General features: G+C 44.3%; 1 protein-coding gene and 1 long non-coding RNA gene across 5 annotated transcripts in view; one reads left to right on the top strand and one right to left on the bottom strand.

Annotated features, from left to right (window-relative positions):
• LYST (lysosomal trafficking regulator) overlaps positions 1-13431 on the bottom strand; it is a 147386-nt gene that overhangs the window by 25844 nt on the left and 108111 nt on the right. Inside the window, exons 39-43 of the mRNA XM_045196398.2 lie at positions 12427-12579; positions 9489-9733; positions 5858-5924; positions 4403-4559; positions 2026-2166 (exon numbers count right to left, since the gene is read on the bottom strand). Of these exons, the coding sequence (XP_045052333.2) occupies positions 2026-2166; positions 4403-4559; positions 5858-5924; positions 9489-9733; positions 12427-12579 (763 nt within the window). The remainder of the gene's footprint in view (positions 1-2025; positions 2167-4402; positions 4560-5857; positions 5925-9488; positions 9734-12426; positions 12580-13431) is intronic.
• Positions 3642-12439, top strand: LOC139440340 (uncharacterized). 4 transcript variants are annotated; one of them, XR_011650520.1, is made up of 4 exons: positions 3644-3873; positions 5905-6009; positions 6469-6714; positions 8110-9456. It is a non-coding gene; the product is annotated as an uncharacterized lncRNA (long non-coding RNA). The 4 variants fall into 4 exon arrangements; XR_011650519.1 differs by lacking the exon at positions 8110-9456 and adding an exon at positions 12373-12439 and having other exon boundaries at positions 3645-3873; XR_011650517.1 differs by having other exon boundaries at positions 3642-3873; positions 6469-8157.

Below are 13431 nucleotides of genomic sequence, written 5' to 3'. Positions count from 1 at the left end.
GACAGACAATAAAATCACCCCACACCCCAAGTAAGAGATTCTTCCGTGACGTCATGAGCGGTCATCTACTGCAATTGTCTCATCAGTCTCCTGGTATAAACGAAAGTCTCAGAAACGATTTTTGAAAGTTGTCCTAAAAGAAATGGTACCTTTGAACAGAAATGGTGTTTGTGCTTCCTTTTAGGAACAGAAGATCTGAACACCATGACAGGAAAAAAGTGGAAAAGGCCCTCTTAAAGGGGGATTGCTCTTCAGATAAAACAAAGTTGCTGCCTGCCTACTAGTTGACCTGGTAAGGAAGGAGAAGGGTCACCCCCAACTTTGGCAGCGCTCTGCAGCGATGTGAAGTGAAATACAAACCATGGCACACATAAAAGCCACACAGCGGGGGATCGTCCTGCAGACGGTGGCGGGCATGGTGCTCCGGGACAGACGGCTCAGCACCCCGAGCTCTGTGTGCATGCCTTGAGAGACGCAGCAGGGTTTACTGGTTTGACGCCAGCGACTGAGCATCTAGGGGCTGAGCAGCAAGGGTGTCTCTATGAACTCACATCATTCTCACCTTTCAGGTGTTCTGGGGACACAGCACAGAGGTGGACTGGAATGACTGGAGGCACAACGACAGGCTCTCTAGGGATGCTGGTAGGGGTGACATGATGTCCATTATAGCAAACTGTGTTGTCCAAAAATGGCAACAACGACACTCTGTCTTGCATGCTCTCCAGAACCTTCTACACATCAGGTGGGCCATGTCTACGCTGCTCCTTCTGAATGTGGGCAGGCACTGTGGCAGCCTCCACAAACTGAGGGCCGGGGAAGGGCGCTGTGTGACTGCCACGGGCAGCTTGCAGAAGGCCAGCAGCTTCCGCTCACCTCTCTTAGGAACTCGCCTTTGGCCCCCGAGTTGCCAGGCATGGTGTCTGAGGCTGCTCTGCTGTGAGGAAGTCTGTACTAGTCCACGTGGAGACCACATGGAAGAGCAGGGGCGCTCCATGAAGAGAGACGCCTGCCTGGCCGCCCCCTGCTGCTCCGTTCCCCTGGCTGTTCCAGCTCCTGCCTGAGAGACCCTGGCCAAACCAGAAAACCGCCTGGCCAAGCCGTTCCTGAGTTTCTGACCAGCAAAGAGTGTGATCGATGTATTGTTGTTCTGAGCCACTAAGTGTTGGGGTTATTTGTCACGCAGCGACAGAAACTGGAACTGACACACGAGAAGCAACAGGCTGAGAGGACAGGCAGTAGGTTTAAGTAGCAGCCCCAAACTGACAGCCAGCAGGCAGGGCCCGAAACTGCAGGTGCTGGTTTCACTGAGGCATTTGTCACGTGGGCAATGCCAGCGACTCAGTATGTACCAGCAACTCCAGACAGGCCAGCAAGTTTAGAATGAAATTCTACGGTAATTTGCCCAACACTAACTCCTCTAAAGATATAATTCTCAATTACATGTATTTCTAAAGGTCACAAAAATATGAAATTAAGTAATGTAGAAAACAACCCAAAATAACTCTTACGAGGTTAACTGATCTTCTGTTAAAGAGCAGGCAAGGCTGGCCAAGATCGTCGGTCACTGACATCACACAAAATTTGGTTTTATCCTCTAGGGTTCCTTTTCGTTATTAGATGCTTGTGGTTAGAGTGTTTTACTTATAACTCAATCATTCCTCACCAAACTCACCGAGATTTTGGTTAATTTACGTTGTGTTTACAATAAATTCATGGCTTTTTTAAAAAAAATGAGCATACTATAACCTTTATAATAAAAAAAGCAATTTCTGTAACAAGATTAAAGTATATGTTTACAAATACGTTTAGTTGTTCAAAGTTACAGTTTTTCAGATATATTTGGTTCTATAAAGTACTTAAAATCCTCAAGCTCACTTGCAAATAAAATTATATACTTAATAAAGGTATTTTTCTTATTTATGGACTTAACTTTTAAGACTCAGAAAAGCTGTTTTTATTTTTGGAAAATTATAAAGCAAGCACAAATGCTCAGAAAAATATGCCAGAAGCAATTCACTGTCCTACCTTCTCGGTTGACTAAGAACTCCGGGAGGTAGAAGAACTCTGGGATAAGCTCCTTCACATCGGTCATGGATTCGAAGGATGAGAGGCGCCAGGTGGTATTCATGGAATGAAAGGTTCTGTCTGGAATGTCAAAACTTTGATCTAGAACGAAATACAGATAATAATTAAGACACAAAGACCTGATTCCATTTGAAGCCCATCATAATTTATTTTTGCTACTTCAGAAAGGTCCAAATGATGTTCATTTTGTTTATCCATAGTTTAAAAAAAGTTACTTATTTATTCTTGGAAATAAATATTTCTATACAAAATTTGAGACCATATTATATTAAGATATGTATTGTTTTCATAATACATAAAACTAGATTAATTTATATCATTTGTTTAACTGATGACTCTCTACTCAAGCAGGATAAAAGTTCCCTAAAAGCAGGGACCTGGGGTGTCATCCACACCCAGCACATACTAGGGGCTCAATAACAGTTTATTTATTGAATGAATGAAATAATAAGGAAGTAAAGTGAAAGTTCAAGTGGATAAAATAGCTGTTCCCCCATCAGGAAGCAAAACTATTCTTTTACCTCAAATTGTTCACACCACTTTTCCTTTTTTCTCTTTTTCTGCTCGTGGGGGCGAGAGGGGCACTGCGTTTTAGATGTTCTAACTGCCTCCTTTGCTAAGGTTTCCTGGTGCAGATTTTCTGGTGTAAGATTTTATGAATCATCAAGAGCTGAGTTTTGGTTTGCGCCTCTCTGTTGACAGCTGTCAGACCGCCCAGCCCTAGGGCAGGCCCGGGACAGAAAGTGCACCAAAGGCAGCCCCTGGAAACAGCAGTGCGGATGCTCCTTAGGACCCGTGTTGTTCCATCAAAAACTCCCCTGCACTTGCTGAAATTTGAGCACGTTTTTTCATTTGGAAACTGTCACGATGACTCTCAGCATCCAGCAGCCAAATTTTGTTGGCACGATGTGCTAATTTCTTCCCCACGGGGGAGCCACTCTGCAGCACAGTCCCTAACACCTTTATTACTTTCTTATCTAGCACTGCCTGGCCACTACTTAAAGCCTGAGAAGAAATGAGGTTTACAAATACTTCCTTCTCCTCAGAAAGCAGGGAGGGCCACTTGAAGAAATACTTGCTAACTCACTCAGGAAAAAAAGTTCTCAATCTAAATGGATTGCAGAAAACTTCAAAGCAATTCTGTGAGGGTACAGTGGAGTCCCAGCATCTGGCCTGGACACAGGGAACTCTGGGACAGGACAGGAAAAGCACAATGGTTCTGTTACACACTGGAGAGCTGTCAAACCACATCAAAAAAAATTCTTTTTTTTACTCTGACTGCCACTTTTTAACAAGGGCATTCACAATTCAAAGCGTGTCCAGAAAGACGATCGGAATAGTGACAAGTTTGGAACCAGAGCCAAAAAGGATGGCTTAAACTTGGGCTTGAAGACCCTTTACTGAGTACGGAGCGGTCCTGTGTATTTGTGAGTCCCTGGCAGCAGCTGGGGTAAGACCGTGCGCACAGGAGCCTCTAGGCCTGCTGTCGAACTAACTAAGGACAATTAGCCCAGGGCAAACAACACTGAGCAGAGAAACGGGCCAGGGCACTATGATGCAAATATTTAAACAGCTGTCTGTGGAACATTTGTGCTGTGTACCTACAGAGGGACAAACATAAGACAGCCCTTTTTATAGACCAAAAAGAGATTTCTTCCTCCAAGAGGGTGCCCATGAGGAAAAATACAGAAAGAAGTCAATGAATGGAAAATGACTCTACAAAGGACCGTGGGTGCCACAAAGAACAACTACCCACCTACCACCACGGTTCTCCTTAGAAACGGACAGGTGAGAGGGTCCCTGTTTGCACACAGACCAACTCACCTCGCTCTAATCATCTTCAGGCCCGCAGGCTGCCACTTAGAACGCCGAGGTAGAGGACTGCTAACTGGAAAGTTACTACGGGGAAGGTGGCAGTGTGGCGCTCCCATTAATTACTTAGGAGTTATTTACAATAAATCACAATAACGTATTTCCCTTTAGGGTTCAAAGATAACGGTGATCTGAAATAATTACTAAGTCGAACATCTTAAAAATGTGAATTTCTTACACTTTTAAAGGGTACAAGGACTAAATTTTATGGTGTGTGAATTACATCTCAATTTTTACAAGTGCATTGTATTTTATAAACTTAGACATGTTTAATTTGAAGCTAAAATTGGAGACATTATTAGCAAGATGGTTTGGCCTGCTGCAGGTGTTTTGAAGAGAATTTTGTCTTAAACAGAATTCTTTTTCCTGTGGTTTGGTCAGTCTGAGCCCTCCCTCCTCAGGAAGTCATCCAAGTTTTCTCTCGGCAGTTCTGACTCGGCCTCACCTTGATAGGCCAGGAACATCCTGGTGAAGGGTGGCATCCGGACCAGGAAGTGCAGCACCGTGCCGCTGTTGGAGTAGTGGGAGCCGTAGTGGTAGGGCTGCACGGGCGGCAGCGGGTCGTCCTCTCTGGCCCCTTTGCGGTACTCTTCCTCCAAGTACTGAAGGACACAGGGAACCCAGAGAATTCGGCCGGTGAGCTCCAGGCAACACCAGAAAAGCCTCCCTGCTTGGTTTTACCCTGTCCTTCCCTACCAGCCCTGTGACACCGTTCTCCATGGCTGCTGTCCCCTCGTGTTTTGACCTCAGCCACCTTGAATGTCTGGGGGTGTCTGCCTGGGTGCCCCACTGAGGCCTGCCACCTGGAGGCATCTTCCAGGCTGCACCCTCCCTCCCAGCTCCAGCCCCAGCTAAGGTCTCCTCCTGTCTCAGCTGACCAAGCAGCTCCCGATGCCAGGGATGTCTGCGCCCTGACAGCGGGATTCAGAGGTGATGCTCTGTTCTGTAGGGCAGAGCTTCTCTAGCAGAAAGATGCGACAGAAATGGAAAATCTGTATGACGACATTGGACTTCTAGCGATAACATCTTGCGGCTGTTTGGCAGGGTAGTTACACAGAGATAAAAAATACGGAGACTTCATGACTCCTATCTTTCCGTCACAAGGTGGGAGGCCCAACTACATATGTAATATCTGTCACTATTCTCATCTCCCACAGCGTCTGCCTGGCTCTGATAACAAAGTCATGTGACAGTGATTTTCTGGAGTCACTTCTCCGTGACCCCTACAGCACCTCCCCATTTTCACTGCTGAGTACCAGTAAGAAGGGGCAGTTATAAGATGCTTGGAGGGAACTTTCTGGAACTCTGACATGATAAAGTGGTGAATGTAAGAAAACTGCTTCAGCTGCTTCTATCTGGATACGGATGTGAAGAATGCAACATGTTACTAATGAGTTTACTTGAATTTCAAACAGAATTTCATTAATATTAATTTCACAAGAATAGGCCATTCCTTTCTATTTTTAAATTTTAAAATCTGGTAAATCTCTGCTAATAAGGCAATGCATAATTGACCGACTATGAATAACAAGGGATTATGGTGCATCAGGAATATACTGATATTGTTATAGAAATAACACTCAGGGACCATGCGTCCCTGGAAACCTGTGGTTTTTATAAGGAGTAGAGACAGCTATTTTTGTACTTCAGTATCACAATGGATCACTAGCTTCCAACTGATGCCACTACAAGTGTACTTCTTGTTCTGGGCAAAATGTTTTCAGAGAATTGAGATAAGAGTAATATTCAAAATCATGTAATGATCCCCAGTTGTCTGTCAATCAAAGCACAGGAAGTGAAAAACAAAAATCAATACTATCGATTTAAAATTGATAAACACATGTCTATAAAACAAAGCTCCAGTTTTCATTTATCAAAAAAGAGGGAGAACTGAACCTACCTTGTATGTGTCCACGTAACGATCTTCCTTTTCTTTGTACTGCACAGCTATGGGCTTGGAGAGAGTTCTAGAAAGGAAGACATGATGGGGAATGGAAAGCGTTCCGATGCTGTCGGGGTTGAGCTGCCTGGATGTCTGCATCATGCAGATAGGTAAGTGATCAACAGAATCCCTGGCCCTTAGCCTAGTGCTCACACCTGTTGCTTTGCAACTAACAGTCACCACTCAAAACTATGATTTCGTAACCTGTTAGGGTGGAATTTTCTAAACAGATCCATGCAGGTACTAGGAACTCCTGACTTACAAGTAAAAGGACAGCACAGCTATCCCTCTTTTCCCGGCTTTGTCCTCTTCCTCCAGAATCGTGATGGGTGCTGCTCGTGGCAGCTGAGTCCCACCAAGCCCTGGGCTCCTGTCCCCATTTCCCAGAATCTATGCCCAGTTAGGCAGTGAAGCCTGAAGGGTGGCTGGGACAGGAAATAGGATTATGAGACGTTACATAACTATTAGGACAGCTAGTAAAAACTGAAGAAACTACGTACACATGCTTGAACCGGCCGAGCTGGGACTTGGAGTGTGAGCACTGAAATAAATATTTTGCTAATTTGCAGGTCACGAGTGACAGCACGTGTGGCACGTGCGGACGTGCTGTGCTGCTGTGCACAGTGCAGCCGGGAGCCACCAGAGCTCAGGAGGAACCCTTACTTGTTGAGAAGGAGTGGTCCTGGAGGAAGGGCAGCTCCCAGGCTGAGGAGCCGGCTGGTCTGGCACCGGGAGGGGACACCTGCAGTTTCAACGTCTGGCATTCTAACTGCAGCAACACCAAGATTTGCTCAAGTCTCAGAAATTCAAGCCAGGTCTGTTTAGCCAGATGTCGCTATATCTTTTTTTTTTTTTTTTTGTCATCATTTCCTAGGGATTTGCAATTAGTGATGGCAAATACAATAATTTTGCTTTGAGACTCTTCTAATCTTAAAAACTTGGTTAAAAAGTTAAAACAGCTTTACAGAATAAATACAATTCACATCTCAAAACAGGAGAAATGATGTTTAAGATCCCAGCATGCAATTTTTTCTAAATTGCATAAATAGGTTTTTTTGAACACAAGTGATACTTATTGTTGTGGTTGAAAATCAGAAGTTACTGATGAGAAAATAGAATAAACTGAAAAATCAGCCACACTGCTATTACCCACAGGTACAACGTTTTAGTATGCATCCTTCCCGATGTTTTCCTGCTTATCCGTGTATGCATAGTCACTTTCTAAAGAAAAAGAACAGCTTTCCCCACCTATAACATACATTTCTAGGATACAACTTGTAATCGCTGCAACATTTACCAGTTTACTTTGAAACACGATGTGAAGCGTGTCCTGACGGCTCAGTCTCTGGTTGCAGTGCCAGACGCTGTGACCAGCTACAAGCCAGACGGACTGACTTCCTGCCTCATGAGGCTGACTCCCAGTGGGAGCCTTTCTGGTAGAGCTCACACCCTTAACCTTTAGGACTCCCTAAGAAGAAGTCCTAGAAGTTAAATTGCTAAAACGGAGTGTGTACATTTGAAGAGATCTTTGGTTATATTGTCAAATTGCGTTTCATAAGGATTGTATCCATTTATACCAGTAGTGTATAATCTAAATGTCCATCAGCACTGTATAAAAATGTCTAAAAGATAATGTGCCATTTGCTTTTTTATAGATTGACAAATATATTAAACTGAATCTGATTTCTTAAAAACTGTCTGAACTAGGCCTATTTTCAGCGATGATAATTAAAATATCCTAATACACCACGTAAAATATTTGCAGCCATTTTTCTTTAAATCAAATAAGAGATTTTTTAAAAAATTGAGGTATAATTGACACACGACACTCTATTACTTTCAGTGTTCACACAACATAATGCTTTGATAGTTGTATACACTGCAAAATGATCCCCACAGTAAGTCTAGTTAATGTCCATCACCACGTAGAGTTAGAGTTTCTCTTGTGATGAGAAAGCTGACAATGTAATGCAGTGTTATTAGCCACAGACACGATGCCATGCGTTACATCCCCAGGGCGCGTTTACTTTATAACTGGAAGTTTGTACCTTCTGACCCCCTTCATCCACCCCACATCTCCACACTCCGGCAACCACCCGTATGTTCTCTGTGTCTATGAGCTGGGTGTTATGTTTGTTTGTTTGTTTAGATTTCACGCATAAGTGAATTACATGGTATTTGTCTGTCTTTGTCTGACTTATGTCACTTAGCATAATGCCCTCAAGGTCCATCAGTGTTGCTGTAAATGGCGAGATGATTCTTTTTTATGGCTGGATAACATTCCCTCGTGTGGATATACCACATTTCCTTCATTTGCTCATCTATCGATGGACATGTAGGTTGTCTCCTTATCTTGAAAACTGCCTGAACTAGGCCGGGTAGCTATTGTAAATAATGCTGCAGTGGACATGGGTGTGCAGAGATGGCTTTCTGATAAGACTGTATTAGCTTCCTTGCTCTCTGACACACAAACTAGCTCAGGCTCACCCCGTATGTTTTCTCCTAATAAACACAGAAGAAATGAGAGAAGAGGAAATCACCATCTTATAATCCCTAGTGAAATGACTGGCTCAAGCAATAATCCCCCATGAAAGGAACCAGTTCACTAGCAGCCTGAACCCGCACATCGACCTGCGCGTTCCTGTAGTGAGGGGTCACGTCTTTCTGGTGTGAGGCCACATGGAGTCCGCATCACCATCTGTAAGGGATTCTGCTCCCCCCTCCACCCCTGCAAACAAAGCTGAACCTGAATCTAAGCAAATCTTTAGAGTGAATTTCCAGTCTCTAGGAAATACAGAGGCTAGAGAAAAAGCTAAATACTAACATGAAATGAGGGGCATCCTACAAGAAGTTTTCTGTTGTTTTTAACAAGTCATTGTTAGGAAGGCTGTTGTAGATGTTTGTCTTTTTTTTTTTAGATGTTTGTCTTTAGAGACACAGTAGCCACAGGTGCCAGTGGGCCTGACTCAAGTAAACCAACTATAAAAGCCATCTTTGGTACCATCAGGGTACCTTTGAAAATGAACTGGATATTAGATGGTACCGTGTTAATCTTCTCAGATGCCATAATGGCACTGAAGTGATGTAAGAAAACATTCTAGCCCTGGCTGAGTGGCTCAGCTGGTCGGAGCGTCATCCCATACATCAGAAGCGTGTGGGTTTGGTCCCTGGGTGCAGGTTTGATACCCAGCTGGGGCGTGCACGGGAGGCAATCGACTGATGTTCCTCTCTCACGCCAATGTTTCTCTCTCTCTCCCTCTCCTCTAACTAAAATCAATAAATATATCTTCAAGTAAGGATTTAGAAAAGAAAAAAAGAAAGAAAATATTCTGTCTTTTTCCTAGGAGATATGTACTAAAGAACACAGGAGTAACAAGAAGGTATCTATCATTTGTCTTAAATAAAAAGAAAAAAAAGATGATGCAAATTTGGCAAATGTCTTCATAAGTGTTGAGGTGGGGTGGTGGACATAAGGCGGTTCATTCCATTTTCGTTCATTTTGTGCATGATTGGAAATATTCATGATACAGACTTTAATGAAATAAATACAGCATGTTGACAAAGCCAAAAGGGGATGAAGTTTTGTTACCTGTAGATGGATGGATCACTGAGGTCAAGGGTCTCGCTAACGTAGTCAGACAGTATGAACGGGAAGACCGGATACTGCATGAGATCATTGAAGGATCGGCCGGCATGTTTGTTTAAGTGCGTCAAATACTCAAAATTAGTAATTTGCCCAGTATACCATAAATTTGTCAGGGCGGTGATGTTGCCATATTCCAGAAGGTTAGGGAGGTTGTTGGTCAGGATACTGTGGTACACATCGTCCCGAACCTACAAGGGCGGAGAGAGAAAACAACCAGATTTAATTTTTAGGCTCAGTGACACTTTCCTCCAAAGAATCCATGATACTATAGGCGTGGTACTAATCTTGTCCTCCAGGACAACACCGTTTGCCCGATAACATGAACGGGTAGAGAACTGAGACTCCAATGCAGTCTTCCTCCAAAGCCTGGGCTCTTAACTGCTGTGCTGTGCCTCTGGAGAGTCTGCCAGTGAGAAACTAAGAGAAAGTTTGTGTAGAAAAGTCACTTATATACAGATCTGTAGAAAAATATGTCAGTGAAGGAAAAAGCAGAGTCTCCCTCTAAATAAAAGCAGTGTGATGTCATAGCAAGAGCATGGTTTTCCGAATGAGACAGACCTGGTCTGTCTTTCTGCTTCAACCCTTTGTGCCGCAGCTACCACACCTGCAGTGTGGGGGGAATACTATTTATTTCAGGAGAATGAAATAAATATCCTGTGCAAAGGGAATATTTGATTTTCACAACTGATTGAAAAGATTCACAAAAGTACCATCACAGAAAAATGCTATTCTGACTTCTAAAGCAATTACATGATGATGATTAATAAATGGAAAAAAATTAGCCGAGCCAGGCCTTTGCTAAAGACAAATCTGTGTGTCTTCCTGAGCTTCGGGCTCGGGAAGAAGAGACACAGATGTGGAAGAGACACTCAGAGACGGTTCTAAAAGTGAATGAGAAGGATAAGCTAAGGTTATGAAACAGGCAAGCCCACAGAGTGTTTAAGAACCTAGCCTGGAGAGCTGTTCAGAAAAAAATGTGAATTTAACTCTACTAAACTGTATGCTTAAAAATGGCTGACTATAAATTTTATGTTACGCATTTTTTACCACGATTAAAAAAACAGGCTCAAGGTAATAAAAAAACCCAAGCAAACCCTCACACAAAATCAAAAGCAAAACGTAAACACGCAGTCTAAATCTGAAGGTTGTCCACATCCACCGCGGAATCTAAGCTGGTGGAAGGGAATTCACCACAGCCTGCACACCAAACTCTGCAAGAAAAAGGAAGCATTCATTCCTTCGACAACCGATTACTGAGCACCCGCATGCCAGTGTGGTGTTCGGGGTGCTGACGCCCTAGCACCGAGCCAAACAAAGTCCTTACATTCTACTGGGGGGAATGTGGAATGTTATAGTGTTATAGGCTATTACGTCCTAGAAGGAAAAACAGAGCAAACTAAAGGAGCTGAGGAAGGCCTGGGGGCAGGAGTGAGACATGGGTTGCTATTTTATTAGAGCAGTCAGGAGAGGTCTCTCTCAGGAGGAGCCCTTCGATCAGGGAACCTGACTCAAGTAGGAGAGTGAGTCCTGTGGATTACTAAGAGGGAGACATCCCAGGCAGCACCAGAGGGAGCAGTAAGTGCAAAGGCTCCGCTGTCAGTGTCCCTGCTATGTTCAGGGAAAAGACAGCATGGACGGGGAAGAGAGACAGCGATAGAGCGGTAGAAAGTAAGGTCAGAGGGTTAACAAGGTGCCAGATTACTCAACACTTCGTAGTCTATGAAAGCACTCTAGCTTTACCCAAGTGACACAGGGAGTGATGAAAGGGCATGATCTGAGCTGTCTTGGGCGCTGTGTTGAGAATGGTCTGAAAGTAGGGCAAGTATGGAAGCAGGGAGGCCCATCAGGGGGTTAGTGGGGCGATTTTGGCAAGAGATAACGGGGGCTTGGTCCAGGATGGAAGCAGTGGAAGCGGTCGGACTCCGGATGTAATTTGAAAACTTACTGATGGAGTATTCGTGGGGGATGGGAATAGGAGGAGTCTGGGATAATCCCAAGGTTTTTGGCAAGCAGAAAGACTGGAGTTGCTATTTATTGAGATGAGGAAAGCTGCAGAGATTTGGGGGGAAGATTCAAGGTTCAGATTTGTACATGTTAAATTTGAGATGCCAATCAGTCTTTCAAGTGGGAGGTGCCAAGTATGGAGCTGGGTATGGAGCGTGGCGTTCAGGGGAGAGGTTTGGGGAGAGGTACAATGCCAAACTGTTAGACTATGGAGACTATTCAAAGTCATGAGGCTGGATGAGAGAAGAGGCTTTAAGAGCACGCCCTGAGACACCCAGAGGCAGTGTCTGCAGGCCAGATGAGGGCAGGCTGGTGAGGCAAAAGGGGAGAGAAGACAGTGGTAACCCAGAAGCCCAGTGAGGAAGGTCTGTTTTAAGAAAGAGAGAAAAATTGCTGTGTCAATGCTGCAGACGGGTCCAGTAAGATGAAGGCTGTGGAGCACATGGAGGCCCCTGGGGACCGGAGCCGAGGGCTGGTAGGGCGGTAAGAAGAAAATGTGCCCGGGGCGACTCCACAGAGAATCCAGGAGGGCCTGGAGGGGCAAGCACACAGCCTTGACCGAGAGGCTCTCCAGAAAGGACAGCGCACTAACAGCAGCGGAAGGGACGTGGCTGACAAGACAGGGTTTGTCAAAAGCAGAATCTACTATCAAGTTTAAACTACTCCTTTCGGGGGGGTTATGCATTCCTTCATTCACTTTTTACAGACGCAGGCTCTCTGGGGAATCACAATTTAAGTTTTGGAGGACAAAAGTAATCCTAATATAACCAAGGGTTTACTGTAATTAGGACTGAGAAATAAGGCAATTTTTATTTGATTTCAGAAACGGTGAGCGCAAGTTCAGATCCGGGAGGCGCAGGTCACGAGGCCCGTTTACCTTGGTGTTATCGAAGGCTAACAGCAGGGTTCTGCCGTTGGTCAGGAAGATTTCCACGGCGTTGTCTCTCAGCTGCCACCAGCGCTTGTGAACTTCTTTGATTTCTTCGTACGTCCAGGAAAATGATGCTGGTTCCAGTTCTCCCTGAGGGCTCTGGGACAAAGGAAGTAGATGAAAGTATTTGCTTTACATGATATATTAATAATCACTTTAATTTTAGATTTTTAAAAAATATCAAAATGCAACAGAAAGTCTTCCTTTTGTGGCAAAATGACAGGTGAGATTCTTTGAAAATCTTCCCACTACTGCCCACTTCAAAATGCTAAATAAGATTTAGGAGTCTTTTTTGGTTAATAGACTTTATTTTTATCTTGTAAGAGACTCTATTTTTCAGGGCAGTGTTAAGTTTAAGAAAATTGAGCAGAGAGGAAGAGTTCCCATGTGTCTCCTCTCCACACTCAGCCCCCCTATTGCCAACATCTTGCGTTGGCGTGGTGCGTGTTACAAATAACCAGCTAACAGTGATACCTTACTCCTGACTAGGGCCCATAGTTTACATTAGGGTTCAGGCCTGGTGCATACGTTCTATGGGTCCTGACAAATGTATGATGACATGCATCCACCAGGACAGTACCACAGAACAGTCTTCCTGCCCTAGGGACCCTCTGGGGTCCACCTGTCAGTGCACCGCCCCCCAGCTCCTGGCAACGCTGACCCTTTCACTGTCTTCAGCTTCCCTTTTCCAGGTCACAGAGCTGGAATCATACAGTACGTAGCCTGTGCAGACTGATTTCTTCTACTAAGAAAATATGCTTTTATAAGTGTACATGAGTTTGCAAGAACAGTAAGAAAAATGAGATCTCTAGGAGTCACAATGAAAGAGGAATTTGAAGCCATTAGTAAGGAGGAAGTGACATTCTGGCCTGCTCTGTATGTGTTTCACTATTATACTGGGTCCCAAGTGATATAGAATAATCCGACAGTGACCAGAGGGGAGGGGGGTAA

Source organism: Desmodus rotundus, chromosome 10 (assembly GCF_022682495.2).
Source record: "Desmodus rotundus isolate HL8 chromosome 10, HLdesRot8A.1, whole genome shotgun sequence".
NCBI classification, from domain to species: domain Eukaryota; kingdom Metazoa; phylum Chordata; class Mammalia; order Chiroptera; family Phyllostomidae; genus Desmodus; species Desmodus rotundus.
This window is presented reverse-complemented; position numbering and strand designations above follow the sequence as displayed.